A 14,278-nucleotide genomic window follows, 5' to 3' on the forward strand; every position below is an offset into this window, starting at 1 on the left:
GGAACGTGACAAAATGGAACGTGACAAAATCGGAACGTGATAAAAACGGAACATACCTGTAGAATATTTAGACGAATATTGCCAGGTTTGCCAAAAATTTCACTGCATTAGCAATTCTGTTTACTCGAACCGTTTCGTTTTCGCACATTCTAGCGTCTTGTAAAAGTCCTGCCAACGATTCGAGTAAAGTTATGTCCTGAATCTCGTGGAATCGCACTTATGTGTCGAGATTAGTTGATTATGATCACTTATGATGCTACCCGAGACTTAATAAAAAAATTGTAAGGATTCTGTGTGAACTTCTCTCAGGGTTGTGATGAATACAGCTCATGGTTCTTAAGAAACCGATTTATGTATGTCAATAATTCCGGCTTTCATATGGAATTTTATCATCACCATGATTCGTTCTAAGATTTATTATGCAAAGATCGCAAGTAAGGACGCCCACTTCTATGGAAGAACACAGTATAATTTTATCAAACGACGTGCCTCCAAACACTTCTTTGCAATGAAGACAGAGTGTGACTGAAATCTTGATATACTGTCAAAATTTCAATCGCATGAAAAGCCCAGCAAAAATGAAGGAAATTTATAAAAACATCCTTTTCGGTTATTCTGGCAACTGAAACAAGCTGGGATGAAAGCGTAAAAAGCGAAGAAGTCTTTGGAAGCGGCTTCAACGTATTCAGAGGCGACCGGAATTTTTCAGAGTCCGGAAGAAAATCAGGTGGGGGAGTACTCGTTGCTCTTTCAACTGATTTGAATTCTGAAGTAATCAACACACAACATTTTAAAGAATTCGAACATGTCTGGGTAAAGTCACACATAGCAGGTGAAACACACTTGTTTGCCTCAGTGTATTTTCCACCTGACCATGCGCATAAAGGCACATATGAAAATTTCTTACAATGTGCCGAACAAATTTTATCACAACTCCCCCCAGAGGTTAAAGTTCACATCTATGGTGATTTTAACCAACGCAATGCTGATTTCATTCGGGACTCTGAAAACGAAAGTATTTTACTTCCAGTCGTTGGGGACAATGGAACATTGCAGTTTATTTTCGATAAAACCGCAAATTTAGGACTAAATCAAATTAATCATATTAAAAACAGACAAAACTGTTATTTGGATTTCTTATTGACAAACATTTACGAAGATTTCTGTGTAACTGAGTCATTGAATCCATTATGGAAAAATGAAGCGTTTCACACAGCAATCGAATATTCCCTATTCATCCATAAAAATGCAAGACCCAACGACTATGAATACGAGGAAGCCTTTAAATACAAATCAGCAGACTATGAAAAAATTAAATGTAGATTAAATAGTGTTAATTGGCAAGAAATAATCAGAAACGAAGGAAGTGTCGAAACTGCTGCATACATATTCAATGAAATTGTACTAGAAATCATAAAACAAGAAATTCCTTCCAAAAAAATACGACGAAACCTCAGTACAAAAAATCCAATATGGTATAACAACCACATAAAAAATCTGAAAAATCGGAAGCAAAAGGCACACAAAATTTATATGAAACACCAGAAAGATGAAAACTTAGCAAAATATTTGGACATTTGCACTCAATTGAATCTTGCCATCAGTGATGCTTTTGAAGAATATAATTCAAAAACTGAACTTGAAATAAAGTCATGTCCAAATAACTTCTTCAATTACGTAAAAACAAAACTAAAATCTGACAATTTCCCATCTGTTATGCACCTTGATGAAAATGTGGGCGACAACTCAGAAAAAAATTGCAATCTATATGCAAATTTTTTCCAAGAAATCTATACTACATTTTCGGAAGAAGACCGCGATCGCAATTATTTTGCGTTTTACCCGGAATTTTCTAGAGATATTGGTGTGAATCAAATCAATGTGCGGGAAATTTCAGACGCTCTAATGAATTTGAACGCTTCAAAAGGTCCCGGCCCTGACACGATTCCACCAATATTTATGAAAAATTTAGCAAAAGAACTTACAGCGCCATTGTTTTGGCTTTTTAATAAATCCCTTGAATCCGGAATCTTCCCAAAAATATGGAAAAGCTCCTTTTTAGTGCCTATCTTTAAATCTGGCCGAAAATCTGACATACGTAATTATCGTGGTATAGCCATTATCTCTTGTATTCCAAAACTTTTCGAGTCAATCGTCAACGAAAAACTATTTCTTCAAATCAAAAATAGAATTACTGACACACAACATGGCTTCTTTAAAGGTCGCTCGACCTCAACAAATTTACTTCAATTTGTTGACTATTCATTGAATGCAATGGACAATGGAAACCACGTAGAAGCTCTTTATACGGACTTTAGCAAGGCATTTGATCGCATAGACATACCAATGCTACTTTTCAAACTAAAAAAAATTGGAATCGAGCCAAGACTGCTGAAATGGCTTGAATCGTATTTAACTGACCGCCAACAAATAATAAAATTCAAAGGAAACAAATCAAAACCAATTCAAGTCACTTCGGGTGTCCCTCAAGGCTCTCATTTGGGACCTCTTCTTTTTATTATGTATGTAAACGACATTTCCTTCATTTTTAATAAACTCAAAGTGTTAATATATGCTGATGACATGAAGCTGTACCTGGAAATAAGAAATGAAGAAGACATCAATGTATTCCGCAATGAAATAGAAATATTCTACATATGGTGCAAAAAAAGCCTATTAGAACTGAATGTAAAAAAATGCAACCTAATATCATTTAGCAGAAAAAGAACAACACCGCGAATTTCAATTTCATTAGGAAATCAAAATGTAGAAAAATGTGAAAGAGTAAGGGACTTAGGAGTAATCTTAGACTCTAAGCTTTCTTTCGTAGACCACTACAATACAATAATTCACAAGGCTAATAACATGCTAGGGTTCATAAAACGCTTCTGCTACAACTTTCATGACCCATACACAATTAAAACTCTATATATTGCATATGTAAGATCAATCATGGAATACTGCAGCATTGTATGGTCTCCTTTCTCAATGACACACGAAGAAAGATTAGAATCTGTACAGAAACAATTTCTACTATATGCTCTTCGTAAATTAGGTTGGACATCATTTCCACTTCCACCCTACAAAGCACGCTGCATGCTTATTGACATACAAACTTTGAAAGAGCGGCGTGAAATCGCAAGAGTTTCATTTGTAAATGATATCGTTTCGAAACGTATTGATTCTACAGAAATCTTATCAAAATTAAATTTCTACGCTCCTTCTAGGCAACTACGAAATCGTAACTTATTCTTGACAAATCATCATCGAACAAAAACGGGCCTCTAAATCAAATGATGGCCATTTACAATCAACATTGCGAAACTATTGACTTTACCATGTCTCGGCAAAATCTAAAAACATACTTCAAATCCACTAGAAATCGCAACACATAAAATAAAACAAAATGAAATTAACATTACTTACACTACACTTTTTTTTTTTTCAATATTTTTTATAAATTTCATAATTTTAGTATTAAGAAATAAAACAAAAATATGTATTTGTAAAATGTACTAGTCTACGTCGTTTGACGAAATAAATAAATAAATTAATGATGAGCCAAATTCTTGTTAATATTCATGTATAGCGGTCATTAAAAGGGTGATTTAGGTACCTAAAGTGAGATAAAATAAAAATTAAACAAAAAAATATGTCAATTATTAAAGCTAGAATACGAAAAAAACATAACAGTGCAGTGAAAATCTTTGACATTTAAATCAACAAACGCAATTTACTGCCTACTATGACCTAACTAAAAAAATCCGAAGGCAACAAATTTCAAAGCCAAATCACCCGCTGGTGTTTTATAGCAGCGTAAAAGCTGGATACGACCGAACTTAAACCCAACTATTTTCGAAACCGAACCCGACCTATACCCGATAGTTTTGTAGCCTTTAACTCCCGACCCGAACCCGAAATTGAAAAATTTCATATTTTAAAACCCGAACCCATATCTACCAAATTAACTCATTTATGTTTATATAAGAACTTTTTCTGAGTACAGAATCACAGCAGGCTGTGCGCGTTGGTGGATATGTTTTGTATTTGATGTCACGTTTTATCTTGGTTTCTCATTTATTCCAATTCGGCTGGTAAAAATATCAAAACGGCGGATAGTGCTATGCCACCAAGACCAAGGATGGAAATTTAGTGTTCATGACAAAATCCATGATGCTTCGCGGTTGTTCTTTATACTGCAATCATAGCAATAACGATTGCCCTTTTGTCGTCAAGTTTTCATAGCAAACTACGCTCTACGCATAATGCATCATTCTGCACGTGTGCTAACGATCAAATGTTCTCAAACCGAAGTCATGATTTTTGGAGGATTTTTAAGCCTTTACTCCGAGATTCGACTCCTGGTATGCAATTCTTGATCCGGAAGTTTATCTGGCATGGTTTGGGCAAAAATTAATGCCGTGGATGTGTTTCGATTTACGTTAATCGCAACTTGTTACAATATCCGACAAACAGTTTGTCCCGCGACAAACAGTGCATCAGATGTTCCACATATCTGAACAAAATGTCATGCAATCATGCTTTTTCAAGAACAACGGCCCTCTTAGACTGCTCAAATACTGTGTTGTTAGTCGCTAGAGACGATTTTTTTCCATCCTTGACCAGGACGATATTTTGATGAAAAGTATCCATTTGTGTAATGAAAGCATTGATTTAAGAAAAGTTGTTGATGGTTCATCCAAAGTTGAACGCCAGAATGCAATCAAACGCTGGTAATAAATATTGTTGCGATTTTTGAATAAACTATTTCGAAATTCGGCGGGTTTTCAGGTGACAAGCCTACCAAAAACAGACATTTTGTAGTCACAGGCGAGTGTTCAATACACTTTGTAGATCATTAATTCAGTTGAAGAGTTTTAAATTGTGAATGGTGGAACTAGCAGACAGTTTAAATGTGGATCTGACAATCGATCGAGTGATGATCGATTTCAATGGAGAAAAGCAGTAAGTTAGCGATTGTACGCTTCCAAGATGATGACAATAGGCCAGGAGAAGTGGATGAACTTGTCATTCATTTTCCTGTCAATTTTCATACAAAATCTACTTTTTCTCTGCTATAAATTCACTCTGGGTGAACCACTTCCCCTGGCCTATGCAGCGGCCTCCTAGGATGAATTTGCGTGAACTGGCGGTACAGAGAAAGGATCGGTGAATTGTAATGGAGCTTAGTAAAATTAATTTGGTGAGTTTGTTCCAATCTGCTGCAAATACGTAAATATCAACCATTTACTGGCCAGAACGTTTACTAAACGTATTCTATAGCATTACTTTCCTCATCAACATTCCACAACGTCCCGTAACATCTATAAGATTTCGTAGAGTTGTCTGCACCTTTCTTAAGTAGGTGTTCATTCCTTCCCATTTCCCACAGCATTTGCAAAGACATGGCCAGGACAGCTCTCGACTGTTGTGGTCCGTTTAGAATTGGAACATACACAAATTGGAATAATATGGATATAATTCAATAAAAATTAATTCATTTTTTTATTTCAAATGTTGCTTTGCATGTTAGCTTCAAAGGAAAAATAATAAAAAAAATATTGATCCCCTTTTACAAGGAATTGTTGGACTTTTCCCGGAATGCATTATTTGGCGCACAGTATTTTCATCCATATCCATTGTCTGCAGACATGGTATGATCGGGGGCTTCAATATCCGAAGACGATCCATTGTACGGTACTGAGTGCAGTACCAAACTTTTATGCCAAAATCGCGGTCCAAAATGTGTGTATTGGACTCAATGGTTCTGACTTTAATCCGCAGTTCACAGTTCACGGGATCCCGTGATTTCTACGCACTTCGTTCAAAATTTTACTTTCTTTGAAATGAAGTGAAATTTCAACTTTACAATGTGCTTACAATTAAATTTAAATAAAGAGATTTTTTTTAAGATGAACAGTTGAATTTAAAAATGGATAAACACATTTATTCTAATGAAGTTACAAAAAAATCAATGTTTACCTTAGTTAATTATGGGTTTGCTGGGAAAGTTAAAAAATTCTCTATTACCTTGGCCGATTCTGACTCTGATTCCTAATGAGAACTATGTCGATTTTTTACGTATTTATTTCTTTTTTTCTAAATGATTGTGACAAACGTCAGCACACCTATTAAGTGATCTCAACGCAGTCAACGCACGGCATTAGGACATAAGCAACTGTGAGTTCATAATTCCGTTTTTCAGTCATATTTGGAAAATAGCTGAATGAAATATATGATTGATTCAAATGTTTTAATTATGATGAACTTCGTTAGTTTGATTTATAGATGTTTCAAAATGTCACCCATCAAACAGGATTAGATGCACGGTATTTGGAACAATGGCATGTACAATATAAAATATGGTTAAAAGTTTTAATATAGTACATATTAATTTGCTTGTGTAAAATATATAAAATGGTTGACTATATGGTCGGTGTCCAGACAGACTGGACAAAGTGTTTTTTTTAATGATTCCAGGAAAATGTACCCCAGACATTCGAAATGCTGCTATAAAAGAACTTATGAATTTGATGATATATCTATACAAAAATAGCATCGAAACAATCATAAATGGAGTCCTTAACGTTTCTCTTGAACGTCAAAATATCATCTAGTCCGGTATGTCTGAACACCGACCATAGTATAATTAAAAAACTTGAAAATAATCAATTATTATTTTTCTCTGATTCTTAAACATATAAGTCTACAATTTAAAAATCACCATCATCATCATATAAGTACAGGAGAAACGTTTTGAAGATCATTGAAAGTGCTGTACTGGAACATACTTGAAGTTAATTATTATAATTTACCGATTCAGATTGGCTTACAATTATTGCTGTTTGCGTTTGACGTGCAAATCTGGTTGAACTTGACTCCAAATGCGGTAACACAAAGTAACCAAAGGATACTTAGCAACCATGATCCATATCACCGCCAACCTAGCATAGAAAATCAAAATTTGACTTCGCTTTCCTTGTGAAAAATCTTGCCGCATTTGGTGTTTCCGCATTTGATATTTGCGTTTCAAACGCACACAGCAATATGATAACTAGAAATGTTGTAAGGAAACGCAATAAAACAAAAATCGCTTTTACTAATTTGGTAATTTAGTCTTTTTATGAAAATAATTACCTTTTTTTCTCTCCCGGGAAATCCCGGGATTCCCGGGACGCAATCATTAATATCCAGGGAAACGGAAATCCCGAAATTTCTCAAATCCTGGGATATCTTGTCCCGGGATGTCCCGGGATGGACACTCCACTTGCGATCCATCGAAATAGTTTTTTCGTACTTATTCAGTACAAGCCCACACACACTTAAATTATTTTACCGTAATCCGTGAATTTCACTGTAATCTCAACAGCTGAACAGTCCGGTGAAATAAAACACCGAAATTTTTGAACTTTACCGAAACTTTTGAAATTTACCGTACTCCGTTAATTTATTTCACCGAACTTTTCAGCTTTTGAGATTACGGTGAAATTCACGGATTCCTGTAAAATAATTTAAGTGTGCAGTATTTCCTGTAATATAATTTAAGTTTGCATGTATACTATTATTCGACAATAACATCTGAACAAACGCCTTGATGTATGCAACACATAAACAAGTATGATTGTGTGTGTACGTTTACAGCACGGCTAACGCCAAACTCAAGCGCAAAACAATACATGTACAGTTAAGGTGAAGATGAATCGAAGCCAAAGTTCAAATTTTCAAGAGCACGGATCTGGAGAACCAAACATCCGTTTGAGCTGAAAACCTAATCGATAGGTCACCACCAGCATGTGATCAATCGATTAAGTTTTCAGCTTAAACGGATGTCTGGTTCTTCAGATCCGTGCTCTTGAAAATTTGAACTTTGGCTTCGATTCATCTACACCTTAAGCAAGCATTTTTTAAAAATTGATTTTTAAACCCCAGAATAGCTTCAAAGGGTAGCTGTATCTACTATTTGATAGAAAAAATGGTTGTTTATCCGACCATAATTAAAAAAGAGCATAAAATAATGTTCTTCACATCTAAAATTGCTATTTTCCTTAACGTAGCCAAACTACCCCTAGTCCCCCTATAAGCCCATATGAATGTAAATTTATCTTCAAAATATTACTGGTAAGGTTTGTTGATCTGACGTTCTGTTCTCATCGGAGTTCTTTGATAACCCAAAACAAAAAAAGCGTTGGACTACACATTTGATGGAATATGTTATGAGTCTGCTTAAGTATGAATCATTTGTTTGAACCTTCGAAAAATCTCCTTGTTAGGTACGTCTATATTCGTATCTCTTTTCTCTCAGACGTTTATAAATAATCGCGAGCAATCGTTGATGTCAAAACTTGATATAACATATTGTATTGAGTCTGCTTGGGTGTAATTTTTTTTTTCATTGACGCCAAATAGATCACTGTACGTCCGTAAATCTAAAGGCCTTTGCTCAAAGGTGTTTAATGATAATCTAGAAATGTTAAACTTTGTTTACTAACTTGTTACGAGCCGACACGAGTTTGAGCCTTGCTGTTTTATCTTGCTTTTGTTGATCTGTATTCAACGGAGTTTTTTTGTAACTCTAGCACGCCGTTAGACTCTAAATTTGTTGGTTTAAATGAGTTTTTTTAGGGTATAAACCTTATTCATTTACCTTCTAAATTTGGTTTAATACACCTAATTGTTTGAGTCCACATGAGTGTAAACCTTCTTTAATTATTGTTAGCAGATTTGTATTCAATTGACTTGATAAAATATGTTCGTCTGAGTCTGTTTGGGTAGGACCTTATTCATAAACCTCCGAAGTTACGCCTGTAGATAGGAAGGACTAATCTCAAAGATGTTTTGGATAACCCCATCCAATCGTTGATTTCGAAACCTAGTACGACATATTTTGTTGAGTTTGTTTAGGTGTAAACTATATTCATCAACGCCAGAAAGGTCACCCTGAATTCAAAGGAGTGCGTGGATAATCTTGGACTATGAAAACACAGCGTTGAACTGAAAACATAATAGATCATAGTTGTTTGTTCTTACGTGAGCATGAATTGCAATGGTAAAGCTAACAATGGGCAACTTTTTGTCAATTGACCATTTTTTGCATCAGGCAAGTACGTAAGTACGAAGATACTGTATGTCTAGATAAGTGGAGAACATTTCGTTCACGAAAAGATCCTCGGTGGCATTCGAACCCACGACCCTCAGCTTGGACTTGTTGAAGTGCTGCGCGTTTACCGCTACGTGTCCAGGGCTGATGTTTAGAATTCTAATAACATAGAGATGAACCAGCCCTGGGCTGAAAATGTTTCTAATAAACAATAATAATAATAATAATAATTCTAATAACACTCTCATCCTTCTGATCCTTATGTTTTCCACATAAGCTATTATTGAAATTTGCTCTATGCAATCGTTTATTCCTTCTCTGAGTTTTCTTCCAAATGCAGCAACACATATTGAAAAAAATACTCTTACGTTGTTTTTTTTTTAACAGTTTTCAGCGACATCGGGTCAACTGCACCAGATTATCAAGCCCATAGAAGAACCGAACCTTTTGCCTCCCCTCATATTCTACTGCAAAGGTGGACTGTTTCTGAGTGACCCGTCCGGAGGTGTAAGCTACTACAAGCGTCAAAAAGGAGTCTGGAATCAGCTGTGGGTAACTAAACCTCCGCAAGCATACTCGCGCTTGATGATCTACTCGGCCAGCGAAGGTCTTTATGGAACTTCGATGAATGGTAACCTCGTTAGAACTGTGGTTGATAACGATATCCGAAATGTGGAATTTATCACAGTACGAGAATTCGACTGTCAGTTGTCATACTTTGTTCTACTAAGACCATTAGGAGAGATATTAATTGCATGTAAAGCGTCTGATAATTTAATAGCTATTGAAGTAAAGAGCGGCAATAGAATAGCCGAGTACAATACTCCTAACGTCAAATGCGTTGTTGAAAATCCAGTTTACCCATTCGTGGCCATTGGAACATTAGACGGAATAGTTTCTCTGATATCTTTTTTCAATCCAACTGAGCCTTGTGAGCTCACTAGCTTTCATCTGAGTCACGCTGCCATCAAATTCATTCTGTTCTGCTCCGATGGATCTCACTTGGCTGCATTTGATGAGAAAATGAATGTATTTTTCATCAAAGGCCTTCCCGGCAATACCATGAATATCGTTCATCATTATGAAGCCCCGGAAAATTTACTTCAATTCACTTTCGATGTCAATGAAAATGTCATGTCGATTGTTGGCAGTCTATCTGAAAATGAGCTGGAACCAACATCTGATATAATAAGAATATCGATTTCTTTGAGTGATGGTACCCGTCGAGAAGAGAAAGGCATAACATCTAAACAATACTCTCAGCTAGAATACAAAATGAATGGATCTGGACGATTGTATGGCATCTGCCTTCTGTCGAATGAAATTGATGTAATAGAACTGGAAGGTGACTCAACGGGACGGCTATCAATCCAAATTTGTTCAACTATCAAAGTTAAGCATCAGGTACCACAGTTTCAAATTTTCGTCGATCAATTTCATCTCATCACGTGGAGTATCGACGGCTTGGTGACAATCTACGATGCGACATCAGATAAGCTATTAGCCTACTTTTTGGCGCATGATCGAACAAGGCTAGGTGTTAGGCTTGCCAAATGCGACCCTTCACATCAGTAAGTATGTTTTATGAGTATTATTTTGCGGAATTTTGAAATTCGTTTAGTGTCTATAATCACTGATGTATATTGTTGATTGTGTTTTTTATTGAGATATTTTTTATTGATTTTTACTGTTTTTTCGTGTCCGTGGGTTTTGTGGCCGAGTGGTTAGTGTCGCCAGGCAGTAATCGCTTCGTGTCATGGGGTGTGGGTTCGATTCCCGCTTCAGCCGTCGAAACTTTTCATCAGGAATGTTTCTCAGCTGTGCCACTGGAGCATGCTTGTCCGTTGTCTAGTGTTAAGTTACAGTCTGTGCAGCTAAATGGCTGAAGACGGTGTCCGTGTCTTTTTTTTTTTTTTTAATCTCCGTTCGCGTTTTCGATCGTTACATCCTGAAGAACGTTAGGATTTTGGAGTACCCTGTTTTTTGAAATCCTGAGAGATTCCGGAATCTGGTTTTCATCGTAGTTCTTCGGTTCACTACATTGGTTTTCTACGACCGTCAGCACCAGCTGCAAACCCCTATAGACACTTCGTTTAATACTATCACCAACTGAAAGTGTACAAAGCAGAATGGATAGAAAAATTGCGGGAAATGCAGCCTCGAAATCAATGAGCTCGAGCCGGTACGATGTGGCTTCTGTGATACATACTTCCACATAAACCAGCAATGTTGCGGTTTCAACAATCGCGCAAACGGAGACCTGTTTTCGAATGGGAAGGCAATGTTTATCTGTCTCAAATGCCGGGATATATTGAATAGACGTAGTGTTTGCTCGTTTCTCAAAGAGTCACTCAATCATCATCACCTGTGGATCTAAATTTGATTACAAATCAAGTGCAGAAGCTTGCTAATGTGGTCGAATCTTTGAGTAAGCAAGTCGAGAACATCGTTAACGAGCGCCAGCCAGGTATAGCGGTTAGTACACCCAGCTGGCCAAAAACCAGTGTTAAACGACGTCGCGGGAATAATGGCCAGACAGTACAAGTCACCGTCGAGCTCGGAACGAGCACAATTGACTTGTCGGTTCCATCCATCGTGCCCCCTCCGCAACTCCCAAAATTCTGGCCTATCGGGATTCCAACCGTTGATTAAGGTAGAAGATGTGCAGAAAATTGTTGCTCGCTGCTTGAATGTTTTCGAACCCTTCGATGTTATTCGTCTGGTTGCCAAGGATGCAGATATCGCAAAGCTGACTTTCGTCTCCTTCAAAATAGGATTGAATCCTGACCACCGTGAACTGGCTCTAAACGCTTCAACCTGGCCGGACGGACTTCTGTTCAGGGAATTCAATGATCAATCCAATAAGCGCCGTCCTGGAAGGGTTCCTGTTGAGACCCCTTTCGACAGCGCTATGAATGCGAATCAACCATAGGACGTTATTTTGAGGACGGTGGGGACCAACAATAGAAATATTAGTAGTAGAACGCTAATGGTGCAGTGGTCACAAAAATGATTTCAATTTTTATTACCTTAAATTATAGTTTTTCATTGTTTGTTCTATACCATGATGTTTTTTAGGTTCTTAAAATTAATCTGACACTTTGTAGCCCGGTGCTCAAGCTGTCAGTTCGTGGCAAACTAGATGTTGGTAACACGAACAGCAGCGAAATTAGCATTCTTAGGTTAATGCTTCTACTGGACCAGTATCTTGTTCTAACTTCTGACGATCCCGCACCTAATTTCTACCCGTTGCAGTTTACTAACGGTGACGGGGTAGCTTTCAATAATCCGCCATTTGAAGAACGCAACCATGTTGATCGAGGCCCACATGGAATAGCCGACGTTGGGAGAGATATCCACACAACGCGTCATTTGGAGGACGGCGGAGGTGCGAGCACCTTCGTCAGAGGCGAGTACTTGTCTAGTTTCGGTAATGGGTCACCGTTTGTGCAACCGTTTCAGCCCTCACAGCACACTCGTCAAATGCACGTTTATTTCCAAAACGTCAGAGGTTTGCTCTGTTGAGCTGTTTCTAGCAGTAAATGGATGCGAGTACGATGTCATTGTTTTTGTGGCGATCAATCTCGATGCAACTGTGTCGTCTGCCCAACTATTTGGTGAAAACTATGCTGTCTACAGGAATGATCGCAATACAAATAGCAGCCACAAGAAGTCCGCTGGAGGCGTCCTTATCGCTTTTCATCGCAAACTTCACTCTTCTCCAGTTCAGTGTGCCGTGGAAGATTTAGAGCTCGTACTGGTCCGTATCCGAACAGCAGAATTGTCTCTGTTCTTCTGCGCTGGATACATTCCTCCAGAAATACGTTCAAATATTGTATTTGTAAAATACTTCTCCGATGCTATCAGGGACAGCCTTGACTGTGCATGCGCTGTCTCTCTGGTCAAAATTGATCGCCAGCACCCTCCATTAAAAATTGGGCTTTTTTCTACTGATAACGAGCCCTTATTCCATCACGAAGTTATTCCTCAATTGGACTTCAAACGCATCGACTTTACATTGCTGCACGGCTTTTTAGCGCGTCTAGACAGGACCGAAATTCTCACCTGCTCTGATTTGAACGTTGCTGTAAGAATTTTTTCCGATATTGTCTTGAATTATCTTTCGTCAAACGTTTCAAAGATGCGTACACCTGCAAAGCCACCATGGGGGAATGCTCGACTCCGTTCGCTAAAGCGCGCGAAAAACTGATGTCAACGCCACTACCGCAAGCAGTGGACGCCGCTTTCAAGATGCAAGTGATGCATACAAATCGCTCAACGAACATCTTTACGCGCAGTATGTTGATAGAACGCAAGACTGCCTCCGTCGATATCCAAAACATTTTTAAAATTTCGTTAACTCTAAGCGCAATCAAACCGATGGTGTCCTCCTCGAACTCTACGCTAACCATTTTTCAAGAGTTTTCAATGCTTTTTTTTTATTAGAGACACTTTACACTATTAAGTGCATTCGTGTCTGTAATGAATAAAATGTTAACATTACAAATAAATTCGTATTAATTTTTTCCTTGACCGAGTTTGGTACACTTTCCATTCTTGTTCATTTTTAACGCCGGTTTTCTGGCCACCCTGGCTACAAGATCGTTTCGGCTCATTGTTGTCGTCTGTTGTTCCACAACTAGTCTCAGTCGACAACCGTCTCTTCCCGGTAGATTCTACTGTTTCGTTCGCATGTACGTTGCCGCTATTGTTGTTGCCGTCGTCATCGTTATCGCTTTCGTCCTCATCGTCATCGTCATCGTAACTTGAGTCGGCGAGATGAGCCGATGGTGCGTCGCAATGGTTGTTTGCGTTCTCTTTGCCGGTGCCTTGCGTTGTCGATTTTTTATTTGTGCTCGATGATGTGCGTTGTTGTTGCTTGGTATCGTTTTTCAGGTAGCTAATGTAGCTACGATGACCGTCGACTACAACGTATGATGGTAATGGTTTTTCGATTCGCAGACGAAGTAACTCTAAGTGATGAAGTTGAATACTTCTGACGTCGGCCATGTCGAGGTTGATTCTGTTTTTCAGGAACTCCTCCACCTGATCTAGAGTCGGACGTTTTGGTAGGGTACTGAAATCCACTACCAAGGTGTTTTTACGATGAGTAGACATTTTGGGTAGAACACAAAATTCTACCGCAAAATAAATCACGAAATCGGGAGCTTTGATGAAAAA

The 14,278-nt window shown here is 37.9% G+C and overlaps 1 protein-coding gene across 1 annotated transcript in view; it reads left to right on the forward strand.

Moving 5' to 3' along the window:
* The window catches only part of LOC5576554, a 58,944-nt gene that overhangs the window by 16,393 nt on the left and 28,273 nt on the right, over positions 1 to 14,278 (forward strand). Inside the window, exon 4 of the mRNA XM_021850064.1 lies at positions 9,485 to 10,668. Coding sequence (XP_021705756.1) covers positions 9,485 to 10,668 — 1,184 coding nt within the window. The remainder of the gene's footprint in view (positions 1 to 9,484; positions 10,669 to 14,278) is intronic.

Source organism: Aedes aegypti, chromosome 1 (assembly GCF_002204515.2).
Source record: "Aedes aegypti strain LVP_AGWG chromosome 1, AaegL5.0 Primary Assembly, whole genome shotgun sequence".
In the NCBI taxonomy this organism is placed as follows: Eukaryota; Metazoa; Arthropoda; class Insecta; order Diptera; family Culicidae; genus Aedes; species Aedes aegypti.